The sequence below is a fragment of the Phalacrocorax aristotelis genome, chromosome 14 (genome assembly GCF_949628215.1).
Source record: "Phalacrocorax aristotelis chromosome 14, bGulAri2.1, whole genome shotgun sequence".
NCBI classification, from domain to species: Eukaryota; Metazoa; Chordata; class Aves; order Suliformes; family Phalacrocoracidae; genus Phalacrocorax; species Phalacrocorax aristotelis.
Genome location: NC_134289.1, coordinates 14,810,959 through 14,823,810, shown reverse-complemented (window position 1 = coordinate 14,823,810; position 12,852 = coordinate 14,810,959). Strand labels below are relative to the sequence as shown.

The 12,852-nt window shown below is 41.9% G+C and overlaps 1 protein-coding gene across 1 annotated transcript in view; it reads right to left on the bottom strand.

Moving 5' to 3' along the window:
* Window positions 1-3,124: 3,124 nt before the first annotated feature.
* POLR3A (RNA polymerase III subunit A) overlaps window positions 3,125-12,852 on the bottom strand; it is a 39,515-nt gene continuing 29,787 nt past the window's right edge. Inside the window, exons 25-31 of the mRNA XM_075109719.1 lie at window positions 12,438-12,531; window positions 12,235-12,327; window positions 11,616-11,780; window positions 10,774-10,938; window positions 10,319-10,450; window positions 8,820-8,952; window positions 3,125-5,093 (exon numbers count right to left, since the gene is read on the bottom strand). Of these exons, the coding sequence (XP_074965820.1) occupies window positions 4,945-5,093; window positions 8,820-8,952; window positions 10,319-10,450; window positions 10,774-10,938; window positions 11,616-11,780; window positions 12,235-12,327; window positions 12,438-12,531 (931 nt within the window). The 3' untranslated portion in view covers window positions 3,125-4,944. The remainder of the gene's footprint in view (window positions 5,094-8,819; window positions 8,953-10,318; window positions 10,451-10,773; window positions 10,939-11,615; window positions 11,781-12,234; window positions 12,328-12,437; window positions 12,532-12,852) is intronic.

Below are 12,852 nucleotides of genomic sequence, written 5' to 3'. Positions count from 1 at the left end.
GATGGGCGAAAGACAAGCAAGTCCTTACGAATTCGTGAAAAAACATGTCTGGACTCTGTTTTCTGCTTCTTAGAATAATGAATTATCTTTACCTCCTTCCTCCTGTGTATGATTTTACAGGTAACCTTCCTTCTTGTAGTTGTAATTCAGCTCTGACATTGCAAAAAACCCTTTTTAACAGAAAAATACAGAATTGCTACTCAAACATTTCTCTTACCAAAACAAAACGCTGCTCTCTAGTGGAAGATGATGATATGATCTAATTTCATTAGAAGGAACGGTTAAAATTTTAACAGTTGAGGAAACCTTAATTCATTTTCACAAGCACTGGCATACAAGAGTAGTAGGGCCGGCTTGTTTGAGTTCAGGCTTTCAGACTGTCCTGTGAAATTCTGGTATTTCTTCCTCAAGCTAAGTTCGTCATGTTTACACCAATACCGTACTCACATCCAAATAACCTGCCAAGTATTTGTGCATCAAGATATTAATACATTTTCTAATTTGATCCTTTTTAGTGTTTCTGTTCTTAGACAATATAAAAACCACAGGCCATTTTTTATTTTTCTTATGTTTTTTCCACATGTTTAATTACTGACAGGCTTTTCTAGATCTGAACACAAAGCTTCAGCTAACCGTTCTGAAGATACAACATTCATCAGTTACACTCACAGAAGAATGTAGGCAAATACGCAGATACTATGAAAGTTTTTAACCTGTTTGCGACGGGATCCTGGCGACATCCCTGTCCGCGAGCACAGCGATACCGAACGGAGCAACCACCTGTTCCAGTGGTTCCTTCAGCTTATCCTGAAACAGCGACAAGTAGTCAGACACCAAGGAGTATTTGCCCTGAAGGAACCAAATTTTATCCTCCTTGTAGCTAATTTATAAACTACAGCATTCATTTGCCTTTCTTTTTTTTTTACAGCATAGATAAAACACAAGAGGAATAATCCCCCCGTACTACATTTCTTCAGGTTATGGACCACAGCGGCACAGTTCTACATTTATCGCAAGTTTCCCGTATTCACAACATGAAACCTGTATAGCACGCGCTTCCATTTCTTACCTCTTTGCAGGTAAAAGACATGTAAAGTAGTTCCCTGACAACTTTTACTTTTTTTTTTTAATAAAATGCCTTTCAAAAATAATTGTTCTCTACTTATTGGTTTACTAATTAACTACGATTTTTGCCTGCATACTTCTTCCACTTTACTCTTCCCATCAAATACAAACACTCTGGGGAGCGAACAGTAACTTGTCAAAGGATAGAGGGCAAGCAGGCATAGACTGTGATTAGCGTAAACCACCTCTGTAAAAATTACACTCTGTCAAGTCTGTATTTAGTTTGCTGTCAAAATAACACAGGCTATATAAAAAATATACACCCCGAGCACGTGGCCTGTCTCTCCCGAGTGCTCTCGGCCGCCCCTCGCCACCGTACAGCCGTCACAGGAACGCGACGGCAAACACCCGACCCTTCCGCGACAGCCTCAGGAACTTGACTTCGCTTCTCCCTTGGAGTTCTTCGCCGCCCTCTCCCCCTTCAGCTGCGCTTGTGCTCACGCCCTGCTCCGCTCCCGCCGCCCAGCCGACCCCTCGCGACGGGCGCGGCGCTGGAGCGGTCGCTGCGGCCCCAGCCGAGGGCCAGGCCTCCGGGCTCGTCCGTCGGCGCCCGTCACCAGACCAGCGGGGCATCACCTGTGCTCCCATCGGGGGGCCAAAGGCGGGCATGCCTTCATTTGTTCTTGGAGCAGGGACACACAGAAGCTCCCACCACCTCCAAGTATCTACCGATGTATTTTTAAGAGTAATTATTCAGCTACTTCTAATGTTAGAAAGAAAAGTGGAGACGGAAGGGGGTTTTTGACCCGCTAGACTTAATATCCAGAACTACTAATCTTGAAAGATGACAAATGAACAACGTACCTGCTTTGCCGTTTACTTAAGACAGAAAACTGTTCTCGAAGTTTTAGCACAAGTTGCACAGTGAAGTATTTCCAGTAGACCTCACCGAGAAAAACTAATAAAAACCAAGGATCAGCTTATAAATAATGACTTACCGAGGAGTTTTTAAGCTTGACAGTACAGGAAAAAGTTACGTTTGTTTTAAAACAGATGAAAAATATGGAAGAGATTAGGAATCAGGATATGGCTATTCAGGACTAACTACATTCATTTTGCTAGCCAATCCTTGCTTTCTTAAACACACGCCATCACCAGTTACCGACAAGAATCGGGGCTCCCATCTCCGGCCTCCCACTTGCCGCTGGCCTCGCTGGCTACGCGCATCACACCCGCGATTCCTCGGCAGCCCTTCTACTCCAACCCCGGTGCCGACGTTCCACAGGAGCTGGACGATGCTTATAATTTTAAGGGCATCTGGCGATCAGATTGGAAGGATGGCACCTAACTGGTCCTATAACCTAACGTAGAGGTTTCAGCATCAACATCACAAGTGTTTTCACCCTGGTAAGTACACATTCGATTCCGAGCCTGCATGAACGAGCCGGTGATGCTCTCCCATGCGAAGCCACGTTGGCTGCCTGGCACGGTCTGTTTGAGGGCTTCTACTGTTACCTAGCCATTTTTCCAGGAACAAAATTATTTATTGCATATTTACATTTAACTTAGTATTTAACTTCAATTAGCACATTAATTAGAAAATAGAGGAAAAAGTGCAAAATTGTGTTTATTTTTAAAAAATGAAACCTGCACTGAAGATAAGAAAAGTAATTAAAATGTTAATTTTAAGAACGATCCCAAAGTTCTGTTTCTTTGACCATTAAAACAGACCCTTAAAAAAAAAAAAAGCTGCTTGTGAGTGACACCCAACGGCTAATTCGTGCCCTGACCACGCAGAAAGCCCCAACTGTAAGTACTAAATCAGAGCGCTCTTGTAAACAACCTGGTTTTGGCTCAAACAGTTGCAGGCTGGGCGCAGCCTGCTCGGAGGGCAAGACGTGTTTATAATTACCTGAAGGAAGATGGGTTTTATATTACATATTCATTTCGTTCGTAAGTACCTGAGATTTAAGCTCAGTAATTCTCAACTGTCTTAGTAACTCGGCAAACGAGGGAGATGAATTATGCACAAATATAATGTATCAATAAACAAACACCATTTTCTTTATCTCTGCCTCTTTTTATTGTCATATTAAAGACAACAACAGGTGTAATTTACTGAATAATTTTAACACATACAAGAGAGTAAACCCACCATTTAAATAGCCGCATTTCACTATATTTATCAAAAAAAAAAAAAAAGAAAAGAAGGAAGAGGTGGTTACTCATTCCAATACAAACCCCACCCGTTTACACCTTCAGAAGAATCTCTGTTCACAAAACCACAAGCACTTGCAGCAGAATTTCCCCTGATGATACGGAGTACTTCACAGGAAAGCTTTATGGGCTTTCTCTCCATTTGGCCCGTCTTACACTCACATCTTTAAAAAGATTAGAGCTCAACTCCTGTACGGGCAAATCCGTAAGCGGCAATCTCCCTGAGATCACAAAAAAGCATTTAATTGATTCTGAAATTTCTATGTTAAAAGCAAGTAGCAAAATATATAGAGCAGATACTAAGTGCATCGTGTTCTCGGTCATTACCCTGCCAAAATCTAGGCAGAATATCTTAGTATCACACTGAAAACACCAAATAATGAGAATAGCTATGTTGAATTCCACATCAGGTCTTCTCTGCATGGAGGATGATTTAGAAAATAAACACAGTGGCACGCTAAGACTTAAACCAACAGATCCACAGTCTCCGAATGTAGCCATACGCTCTTCGTTGCTAAATGAAGACAAACTGCAGCAGAAACCCATTCTTTTTCAAACGCGAGATCACTCGGCAGCTGCTTCTACTCCGCGAGCACACAACTTCAGCTCTTCTGTTTTATTTCTCTTCAACCTTGACTCGTGTTACGAGCACACTGAATATTCAGACGCTGCTGACAAGAAAAGACTAAAATACCTTCCCTCCATGGCACCAGAGTAAATTTAAATGCACTAAAATAATTTAAAATCTGTCTTCATTCTGAAAACTGCTCTATCGGGCTAAAGGTTAAGATATTTTGAAATAATTTCATGGCAATGCATGAAAACAGCTTCCCTTCCTATTTCTACTTTACATATTAAAATAAAACAAGGTTGTTCAGATGATCCCGATCAATTATGAAACTTTCCCAACACTAAGACTGCTGTAAATTGCAGATTCCAACAGTTTAACAGCTACTGTAATATGAAAAGCTACTTATAATTTGCAATCTTCTTGTAACAGTCTTCCCAGGATTTAGTAGCAGCTTTACAATCTGCAGCTTCTTGCAGGTACGTCCCGGAGCAAAATGCTGGGGAGGCAAACCATTTACTGGACAATAACTTGGGGTAAAAGAAAACCAATTTAAAAAGACACAAGCGAAGAGCAAGTATTTCAAACCCTTTCAACAGCACTCCTGAAGTTTAACTCGGTATAAATGAATCGGAGACTCACTTCTGGCTTTCTCAAGTCCTTCTTCTTAACGGCTACAGGTCGACCGCTGCAGCTTCTGTAGCGAGGCCCTTTACAAATGTGCTCCGTGCAAGCTCACAGAACTCTCATGCAGTTTTGGGGTCTTCTTAATCAAATCCGATCACGCATGTCTAATACTGAGTTAATAACAACTTCCACCTGTTGATATTAATGCAAAGATCTATTTCTAGCACGTGAAAAAGAACATTTTATCAGCTGAAATCCACTTGAAATTCATTTCCACTCTCTGGTACAGAGAAGCCTCTCCTTTCAGGGTCTGCGCTAACAGCAGGTGGTCAACGACCAGGCAGTTCTTCTGATGGCACTTCACTTACCCGTTCACCGTTAGAGACACATAGAACTGATAATACACGTTTCTTAATTTAAATGATGTTGCTATTTCTTGTTTTGCTATCTTGTATTAAGTCCAAGTGCTATGTAACAATGGGAATATGAAATTCATTATTATCGAATATCAGAGGCCTCCTAGGAGGGGTCGATTCTTTGTCTGCTTTGTGCAACAGTTTGAAAAGTCCCGTTCCAATATTCATCGGGATTCCCATGATGATGCACTCGGAAACACCTGGGGGGGGGAAAACCAAACAGGTTGAACATCTGAAGAGTGAGGATTGACAAATCTATTTTCGTTTGCCCATTCTGTAGGCGTTGCCTATCAAACCTCCTCGAACCTCACACGTAGAGACCAAGGTCTCACTAGATAAAGCTAAGTATTACGGTCATCAGACCAACATGATATTTAATCTGTGTCATTTAAATTCTAGACAGGAAAAATTCTACCTAACCAAAACACCTTGTCTAGCAATTGAAGAGCTTCCAAAGGTTTGGTTTTGGAGAAGACACGTTCCACTCGGTGCCGACAGCAGAAAACGCAAGGCAAAGCTCCTTCATGTCCGTTCTCCGACCTAGTGCCAAGACTTGAGCCAAGTCTGGCCAAGTTCCCTCGCAAGCCCTGCAACCTCCCGGTGCACGAGGCACACTGCTGCTTCAGCTCTACCACTTCTTGCCTTCTCACGATTCAAAAAGTCCTTGTCTTGAATTTAAAGATTTAGTCTGTCCCAACTATTTTGGACAGCTGTAACATTTTGACAGCAACGCAGCGACACATTTATACTCCAGATATACTGGTGTACACAAGTTTTCCAGAGAACGTTCTGCGTTAAGAGCGAGCTGTCAGATACCAGTGGTTTTTTCCTTCTGCACACTGTTATGATCAGAATGACACTTTCGCACAGTCTCAGGAGTGTAAGAATATTGTCCTTCACACAAACCCTTAAGAAAATCAAAAGAAAAAATCTGTACCTTTGAATGCACAAAGGACAAAAATCAACTTCCTTAAAAATCTAGCTAGATTTGTTGCGTAGTTTAAAATGCTTATGAATGAAGATTCTGTATTTTTACTCTTAGACCATAGCTGCATTTCTACGACATATTTTCCAACATTATGCACTCAAAAACCTTGTGCAAAATAGAATGCTTAGGAGTTACTGTATATTTAGGCCCCCTACTTTGTACAGCCCCTAGAGCACGCAAGTTACAATCGACAAAGGAAACACCTTTCTAACACCTCGGAGAATAAAACTTACCTGGTTTTGCACAATAACCTTTCAACCCGAGCCAACCACTGCACCATGGAAACTGCATTTCGATTTGGGAGTCCTTCTTCCCTTGCAATACTTCCATGTACACACAACCAGGCGCCCTTCCTCCCCACCTCCCTTCGGCCTGACGGACACAGTCACAGTTTGCAGCCTCCGACCGCAGCCATTAGCACAGGAAATGGTCGGGCAGACCGCGCCGCCGTGACACCCGAGTGTACGTTAGGTGTCTGCTCAGGCTAACGTATGCCAGAGGCCAATGACGATCCTATCGCACGGGTGACGGCAACGACATCGTTGACGGCAGAACCGCCACGACAGCACGCTCTGCTCTAACGACCATCCAAGACTCCACCAGCGCAACGCCTTCTAACACTACCAGTTACCATCTACTGCAGATCTAAGCGTCTGGCTGACAGCTATGAGCTGCTGCTCTCACTTCCAGCTGGAAGCAGCTGGGTAGAGATGAAGCCAGTCATACTGCTCATGTTGCAGAGTTTATTTCTGACACTTCCCTTCCAGACCGCCTCCTCATAAATGAGCATCACCGCAGAGATCTGTAGCTCTCCGTTCCCACTCGTAGGTTAGCCATCAGAGTGCTGCTGGCTGCTCTTTGGGAAGGGGGCAGAAAGGTAAACTGCTTGTACCTCTAAGCAGCGGCTTGCAGACAGCAGCACCTCCTTCCTGATCCCGCTTCCAGCATCCAGTGGATGCTGCTGGAACTGGATGTGTTCCTCCGCTCCAGTTTCAACCCGCTCTGCCCACTGAGAGGCGGCATCAGCAATTCTCAAAAGAAAACGCTTGTCTTCATGCAGGTAAAACAGGAATCAGCTGTTCCCTGTTTTCTCAGGGAGGGAAAAGCAGCTTACAAGACAAAAGGGATTCAAAGGCCGCATGGTCTAAAACCACACCCGCAGGTTCAGGAGAAGCCCTGATTTGAGATGCTCTTCAGTTCAACACCTGTGGCTGACTTTGGGTGCATGCTCGTTTTTCTTGGCGGCATTTCTAAGTTCCTCCTGCTCTGGAGATGCAAAACCATGGGTGTGTACGAGTCTCTTCATAGCAATTCCAAGAGATAGCTAGTGATGGCCAGGTCAGGCAGCTGCACAGCACTTTTTCATACAAGAAAGCCAGTATCATCTCTTCAGTTTTGGAAGACAGACAACAATTTTCTGTTTTCTCCATTCCATTTCCTTATTTGAACTAAAACTTTTAATATAGAAGGCAACATGAAAAGATCTTGGGTTTCCGCATTATTCAAAACAAGATTCTACCAGCTCAGAAGGGACTTTCAGAAAACATTTTCTATCCAGGATGGAATCAGTCTCCCATAAGCTCTTTGCTTTAATCATGGGCAAATAATAGTAAAAAAAAAGAAAATCCCACTCACGTGGAATGCTGGACAGCCAGGAAGTGGCCAAGTTCTTAAAACACAAACTAGTAACACAAAGGTTCCCAACAAATTCCAGTGATGCCAAAAATATACTGTCCACAAAGCACTGTTTGAAATTGAATACACTTTCCAAGACCACCCAGAAATACACACGAACTAGTAAACCTTAACATAATACACTCACATTTTTACACTTCATTGGCACCCAGAAACTCCCAATGAGTGGTTACAGCTCCAGGACGGTTGGCCTTACTAAACACAGGATGAAGAGGATTCTCCTTCTCTCTTTTTAACCTACTAGGTAAGAGGCTTTTTAACAAATTGTTCCAAAATATATGTGGCTTAAAGGAGAATGGAATCTGGGCAGAATGGGCACTAAGGAGTTTATCTTGAAATGTTTCAATTCCAAATATTAGAATACATAGCAGAAATGCAACGTTAAGAGACAAACAGAATGACAAAACTCATCTATTTGAATCCTCTGTTCGGCTGCATGTACGTGTGCGCACACGCACTCGTGTGCGGGTATACAGGAATTTTTAAACTCAGATTCTTTGATGAATTCAGTGAGAAGACGATTCAGTGGATGTTAATGAACTTCACTTTAAATTTGAAGAACAGAGACATTTAAAAAGAAATTTCTCAGGACAGGGATCGTCTCTGTTCTGGTAATGAACAGAGTACTGACAAACGAGGCTTCTAATTTCAAAAAAACCCAAACCAAACACACTTTTTAATCTATTTAGGTCAGGACTAACTGAAGAAGTCAAGAACTTCACCTTTCTGTTTATTTCTAGGTACAACTGATAAATCACATAAGCACTCACCATGCACAGCGTGATATTCACCTACACTGCCTGAGACATGTGTCTTCCTACTTCTTAATAGGAATGAAAATGAACCCTAAATACTGAACAGGGTACTAGATTTGTTAATCAGCTCTAGATATTGAAGATAAAAAAAACTTTTATAACTGAAAACCCAGAACTACTGATAGTGGGGAGACATGCCCTGGTACTTCACCAAGCTATGTGGTGAGAAGTGAAACCAAACTGCTAAAGGTCTACCTTAAGAAACATACAACAAATGCCAACTGACTTGAAGATCTGACTGTGATTAGAAGTAGAGAAACAAACATCCCCCAAACTTGTAGGATCAAGAAGTGGATCAGCCGCAGACCTGAAGTTTTTTACACGTAAGCTGAACAGTAAGCTGAGCAAGGGCAAAAATCCAGCGCTTTGAAGAGGTTTACTGATGCTGGGGAACGACCACAAACTGCAACAGGATTTGCAATACCTACCACAAACGGAATCCTTCTGTCCAAAGTAGGCGGCATCAAAGAGATGGTCTGCAGTCTTTTCGAAAGAAGCCAGCATCAACACGCTTTCCTTCATTTTTGCCAGTCCAAACCTAGTAATGCCCAGCACTTCACCCTTGGTTGATGGAAAAACCCAAAGACAGACTATCACGCCAGTGGCTGAGAGGTCAGTTATCTTTGCTCAAGAAGCAAATTCAAGCGAACAGCAGAAATGTAGTTTTTATTCTAACATACACGTGAAAGAAGTGGTAGGTAAAAAGCTTAATATCTACAATATAGCACTGTCTTAATATGCTGCTTCACAAACATCCTGAACGTAATAGCTTTGTTGTAATCAGTATTTAAATAAAACAAGTGATTACACATAGACAACAGAAACTGTGATAAATGGTCAATAGATTATTGTTTTTAAGCAAGAATATCAGAAAGATTAAAAGAAACGTGTCCATGAGAACAACTGCGCAATTATAAACTAGTTGCTGAGCTACAAACTTCAGTGGGATCTGTAAGCACTATGCTGAAGCTACTGTCTATTGTCTACTGATAAATCTGATTTCAGCTGCCAAGAGATTGCAGAAGATGTCTAATTTCCTCTTTTTTTTGCGCTCTCCAGAAAAAAAGCGATTAGCTTTTTAAACTAACGTGTTTTATTCCTGCCTCTGTTTCTGATGAATGTCCCGATTATAACAGACTGTGCACAGAAGCACAAGTCAGAAGTACAGACAAAAGAATGCATGCTAGGAGCCCAACAAGTGTAAAACACTGCACTCCGATGCCCTTCTCCGCTATTGTGTTGCAGCTCCACACGGGCGGCCCTGGGGACTACTGCAGCTCAGTACAACAAAGCCCGACAGTTTTGGGAGAAGTCAGAACTCCTTCATCCATTTTACCCAAATTAAACCCTTGCACTCTGGCAGGCAAAGTGGAAAATCTGACTTCACTAAGTGTACTCCATTCTAAAAAACATATTGGATGGGAAGGAAAGAAAGTCAATCAATAAAGAACAGATATGCTTTTCTACTAACAAGTTCTGGGAGACTGTTCATACTCTACATGTAATCTGATTCTGTTTGTCATGTCTGTACCCTTTGACTCTCATATACAGTGCAGCTGCTGTGAACCACACCCCATGTGGTTTTCTGCACAGCAAGCCTTAAATTGCATGCATGGTTACCCAAACAGTTGATTTTCATACCACAATTTTTAGGATTCCTATTTCCAAGACAGAATTATGGTTCCCTATTCATTGTATCAACTTGTTTCCAGTCAAAACAGACCTCCTCCCCCGCTTACCCCGAAGAACTAGACTAACTAACCATTTTGTTTGATATACAACCAACAGTATTTGGTCAGTACAATTTACAGTTCTTTAAACCTGTAACTAATTTCCAGCTCCCTAGCTCAGCTGTCCTTCTCAAACACTGCAAAATTCATTTGTATAAACAGGCCAGTGTAACATTTGGGAAAAGCACAGCACAAACCTTGTAAGTCATTAGATCAGAGAGCAGCATAACGTGTCTCCTGTCAATGCTCATACCATGGTTCACCATTGTGTACTGAATCTCATTGATAATGGTCGTCCGAGCAGCTTCAATTCCCAGTGTCTTCTCTACCTACACAAGAGATTATGTTTGATCAGTGAAGAACCAAACGCTTGGAGCAAGTATATTCCTGGAACAAACACCATCTGATGTCAGATCATACTCCCTTTCCATTACTATCCTCCTGCATTTCTCCGGTTTAAAAATATTTATAGAAAACACATCTTTCAAGTTAACAGTGCTGTAAGCTGAATTATTCTCTTGCTTTAATGCACTCTGACAACCGTTACTGAAATCAGGGTTGATGAGCTATCAGCTGCTGCATCCGAGCGCAAACAAGCACTTGTAATAAAGATGCTGTGTGGAAAAACCCACAGCACCCATCCGAACATTACCTCGTAAGTGTTGTTAGAGGATGTTTTTGTTCCTTTCACTCCATGAGTAGCCATAACAGCTCGGAGATTATCACCTTCAACTAGAAGTTTGTATTTTTCCTTTCCACTTTGTTCATCAATATGAATGACAGCTCGGGAAACCTCCGGTATCCCTTGCACTACAACCTGCATAAAACGAAAGAAATACCTAGTGACTGGTGTGTACAGTAACACAGCATAGAAGCGTAACCCATATGAGCATTCAAACCTATTCAGAAGCTCCAGTCTTGGGAGTAAATGCACAATTAAAATACATACGAAATAAGATTTCCTGCTCTTAAATATACTAGTGCAAATGTGACATTCACGCTGTACTATAAACCTCACTCACCGCCTATATTTTATACTTTATGCCAGTTACCCTCACACTCAGACCTAGGTCTCTGAGTGGTGGCAGATTCACACAAAGGAAAGGGCACCCTGCCAATAATAAGTTCACTTATTATTTTTAAAATCCGAAGCAGACAGTCTCCTCACAGAAAGCTGCAAAAATGCCAGCTACTCTCATGTGATTCAATTCTAGATGCAGCTGGAAGAACGTAACTATTTCATACAATGCTGCACTCGAAATGCTTCAGTAAATGTAGCAGGGGAAGTATCAAGACTTGAATTCTATTTAGGAAGACTCGTAACACAGGCTTAGTTTCAACTGCAAAGCAGCAGCATCGCAGTCTAAGGGTTACAGACTCAGCCTACCTTCATTGTCAATACTGACAAGAATTATTTCATCTTCCCACCGTAGAACTCCAATTTATTCTTACCGATTACCTCCTGCAAAAGCAGAAGACAGCCTTTGCTCTTACCTTTGGTAGTTCTTCCTTCAGGGACTGTAATACATAATACATTGAACTCTTGCTATTTTCACGAGGGGTCACACATACAACTGCTTCTCCATGGACAGCAACGTCCCCAGGCTTCACTCTGAGCTTAGATATGCAAATGGAGTAGCGCACAGTCTCTGCATTCACCTGTGGCAGAAGTCAGCCAGCAAACATCAGGGTATCTCTCTTAACATATATACATCTGCTCAAACACACGCAGCAGCCTTTCAACAGAATATAAGAAAGCGGAATGTAGAAAAATGAACAAACACTGTTACTCTTCCGAATTGCATGAAATACCATCCTACGCTGAGGGTACCGGCCTAGACGTTGGCTAACGGACAGAAATGGCATCCTTGTATTTAGCAAGACACCAAGAAATGAATGTACGTTCTCCCATTTCCCAATAAAGGAAAAATTATCCACTTTACAGGGAAAGAGAAAGGGGGAAAAAATTCCCGATGTGATGTAGCCACAGAACAACCTTCGCTCACTTTCTTTTTTTAACTTCCACTGGTCTGATTTCTGTTTCAGAGACAGGATTAAGAGACCCTTTAGAACAGATGCAAGTCGTATTCTGCATAAGAACTGCACAACTCACCTCTAATCTCAGTAGCCTAATGCGCTCTAAAGACAGCTTCACTAGGATGAAGCAATCATCTGGAAGAAACACTTCCTCAATATATTCTGAAATCTTTAAGAGATAAGGACAAAATAGTTAGCATGTGAAAATGGTTAAAACGCCCCATCACAATTGGGTCATGTTTCCATTTAAAGCATTAGCAATAATACAATTTCTCCTACCTCTCCTAATAAAGTTTTCTCAATTCTTCCTTTCACCAGACGGGCAAAATCAGGGTCATCATCTTTGTCCAACTGTGCTGTTATAATAGGCGTGCTGCAGTGAATCAACACACAGAAATAAACCAGTTAGGAAACTGCTCAGCTAGATTACAGACGGCAACTTGAATTACAGGTTGCCTTATGGAACCTCTCTCACATCTAGAGTAGTATTTAATAAGATAAAGAGACCTTCAGCTTCCTCAGGTACATTTAAGAAAATTACTGTTTGTGTATTTCAGGCTGGTAAAAACAAGCCAACACACAGGAGACTATAACACAGCAGCTTGTGACTATTTCCACGGTGTGCACTGTTCTAGTATTATTTAAGTATGGCTGCATGGCTACCTGCTTCCACTACTGCTAAACACCAGAAAGT